Genomic DNA, 3,310 nt, shown 5'->3' with positions numbered 1-3,310 from the left:
GCTTGTCCAACATCGTTTGAGGTGGTTTGGCCATGTCCAAAGAAGACCTTCACAGACATCGTTGCATTGTAGAGTCCTAAGTCAAGATACCAATATGGGGAGAGGTAGAGGAAGACCCAAGCTGACATGGGGAGGCAATAAAAAGATATTTGAAAGATTGGGATATACCTAGAGATCTTTATTGGGATAGGAGTGCTTGGAAAGTTGCCTGAACGGTGAATAGGGGCTCCTATTGGGGTTTAACTCCAACCTATCGTAACTTATTTTTGGACTAAAAGGCTTCGTTATTGTGGCGGTGGTTCCAATTCTTCTCTTTCGGCATGTACATTAGACAAGTACTCTGCATTTGACATGTCATCCGAAGCAAACATGGATAAATCAAAACCACACACCCAAACTCACAGTACATACTCCCTCCATGCTAAAAAAAATGAAGTCATTTTGGACAAGACTGGGGTCAAGCATTGGGAATATAAATCACGAATGACTTTTAAGTTGTTGAGTTTGAAAATGTGAAAACCATATGCATAGATTTGTCTTGAAAAATACTTTCACAAAAAATTACATATATCACTTTTTGATAAATATCTTTATAAAAATAAGTAGTCAAAGTTACGCTTTGGAGATCGTGTCGCTGTCCAAAATGACTTCATTTTTTTTTAGTACGGAGGGAGTATATTTTTTTAATAATGAACTCACAGTATATATGTTGTTTATGTGATCATCATTAAGAGTCCTTAATCATCATACACACACACGGGTCAGTCACAGATACAAACGACGTAGGCAGGCTTGCATTGGTTGTTTCGTCTGGGGATCAGGCCTGTCTCTAGTCCAACGTGGCGTCCATCTGGAGGACGGTGCTGAGGTTCATGGGGCTGACGTAGTCGAGCGAGCCGGACATGAACTGGCTGACGATGAACCGGTTGGCGCGTTCCGTGGGGTGGTACGGGTCCCAGAACACGTACTTGCTCCGGTCGGCGCACAGGTTGGACGCCGCCGTGCACAGCCCCAGCCCGTTGTGGGGGCCCTGGCCGCAGCACGCCTCCTTGGCCGTGGCGAATCCGAACGCGGCCGGGTCACTGACGAAGTCGAAATGGACGCGGAACGCGTTGGCCGCGATGAAGGTGCCGGCGCCGAAGCGCGCGTTGAGCTGGTCCAGGGCGCGCGCCAGCTGCGGGTTGAAGAGCGACGCCGCGCGCATCAGCTCCGCGGCGCACTCGCCGTTGCGGCTGAGCTGCGCCATGATCGCCGGCGCGCACCCGAGGGGACCCGTGCCCGTCACCAGCACGCGGCGGCAACCCATCGCGTACAGCCTCTGCATGCATGCACGCGTGCAGCAGTCAGAGACACCATAACGATGCAAGCAGTCAGAGAGATCGATCGAGTGAACTCGTGCGCACGATGAGGATCTTCTTGTACTCGGAGACGATGTAGCGGACGTAGTCCGGGAGCGAGAACTGGCGGGAGCGCAGGGAGAAGGGGACGAGGTAGTAGTTGTTGACGAAGTCGTTGCCGCCGAGCGTGATGAGCACCAGCGAGCGGCGCACCATCTGCCGCGCCCGGGCCGCGCCCACCAGCGCGCGCAGCTTGCCCTGGTACTCGCCGAAGTACTGCAGCTGCTGGCTCATCCTGATGATGTCCACCTGCATATGCATGCATGGGTCTTCAAATCAAATATATATAAGAGTTCCTGATGGATTGGGCACGACGACCAGCACTACTCACGAACTGGAAGCCGGTGTCGTTGAGGATCCCGACGCCGGCTGACGCGAAGTTGGCGCCGACCAGCAGCTTCTGGCCGCGGAGCTCGGGGCTCAGGTACGGCAGCGTCGGCTCGGCGCCGAGGTGCTCGCCTGCATCCATGACAGATGCATCCATGGAGTCGTTAGCGCGCGCGTACGTGGCAGCACCACATACGAGAGAGAGAGAGAGAGAGAGAGGAAACCGGCCGGCCGTACTGATGATGTCGGGGATGTTTTTGCCGTTGGAGAAGCGCCCCGTGGGGCGGTGCGTCGGGTAGTCGATCCCGTACGGCGGCGAGTCGGCGCGCGCCGTGGTCATGAGGTAGTTGTTGTTGCCGTTGTCCACCAGCGAGTCGCCGAAGACGAAGAAGGCGCGCGCGCACTCTGACGGCCTCGCCAGCATGCCCACGGCCAGCAGCACGGCCGCCAACAAGGACAAGGAGGCGCTGCCGCTCCTGCTCATCGATCGGTCCTTGGAGTAGGTGAAGCGTTCAATCATGGATTCTGGCTTCATGCACAACGCCACCTGCAGGGTGCAGCTCCAGGGCTGTTTATATAGCTAGCATTAGCATTGGCATTGCTCACGGGGGGGCAGCAGAATGGTCGCATCCGATGGGACGGAATTAATCGAGCCACAATCTTAGATGCATGCGCACCACCGCATGAAACTAATTGAATTGCTCCGCACTTCACTCATAAATTAACCTCCAAAGCTGCTGCTTGCACGTTCCTGCATACACGCTCTACCTTTCCCGATCAGTACGGAGTAAGTTGTACTACTCTTATGTAATCACGCATATATACAATTCAGGATTATTTAAGATGACGTAATTATTTCTCTCGGAACGTGTAGATTAGAATGCCATCACTCACAATTTTTTTATGGAATAGCAGCTATTTATTTCTACCGGAGCTTTAAGATCGATCATTGGTACTGGCATCTCCTATGTCTTTTGCCCGTGAGATGTGACCGTGGAACAACCACCCTACTACTGAGAAACAACAAACTAACCAAACCTCGTGTTTAGCCAATCATATGTCATCGTTACTGATCGCTCGTACGACCCCTCATTAACCTCCGATTGTTTTCTGGTCACCAGTGATGAGAGATAAAAGAACGGCCCTAAGATAGGTCCAGGTCCTTAAATACTTGCCAGTTCCGGCAGTTCTGACGAGTTACTCTAGCTTTCTTATCTCCTTTCTTTCTTTCTTTCTTTCTTTCATTCAGAACACACAACAAGGGCTTGAGTTCATTGGATGAATGAAAGCGGAAGCACTGCACCACCTGAAAACTGACGGTACGGTGCGCTTCCAAATCCAAAAGGAAAAGTATGTTGTCACCAGGCGCAAATAGACCAAGCTGTGATTTTTCATCGGCTTCTCTGGAACTTCATTTTATACTCTGCCCCCGGTCCTCTTCCCCCGGTCGCCGGCGGGGCTGAATGAATGAATGAATCTGCCACGTGTTATCCATGTATTAGATTCAGATTGGCCCAAGCAAATCTGGACGTCCTACTATAGTAGTTACAAAGTGCATTTGCTGATGAAGATAATGCGGCTGGCAC

General features: G+C 51.8%; 1 protein-coding gene across 1 annotated transcript; it reads right to left on the bottom strand.

The window, feature by feature from the left end:
• Window positions 1-588: 588 nt before the first annotated feature.
• LOC136538981 (GDSL esterase/lipase At5g33370-like) lies at window positions 589-2,258 on the bottom strand. The gene is made up of 4 exons (XM_066530908.1): window positions 1,962-2,258; window positions 1,729-1,856; window positions 1,404-1,646; window positions 589-1,318 (listed from the first exon to the last, which is right to left on the bottom strand). Exons 1-4 carry the CDS (start codon window positions 2,242-2,244, stop codon window positions 830-832), a joined length of 1,143 nt encoding a protein of 380 aa, XP_066387005.1. The 5' UTR covers window positions 2,245-2,258; the 3' UTR covers window positions 589-829.
• Between the last annotated feature and the right edge of the window lie 1,052 nt (window positions 2,259-3,310).

The sequence above is a fragment of the Miscanthus floridulus genome, chromosome 2 (assembly GCF_019320115.1).
Source record: "Miscanthus floridulus cultivar M001 chromosome 2, ASM1932011v1, whole genome shotgun sequence".
Lineage (NCBI taxonomy): Eukaryota > Viridiplantae > Streptophyta > Magnoliopsida > Poales > Poaceae > Miscanthus > Miscanthus floridulus.
The sequence above is the reverse complement of the archived record's forward strand: the minus strand, read 5'-3'. Positions and strand labels throughout refer to the sequence as shown.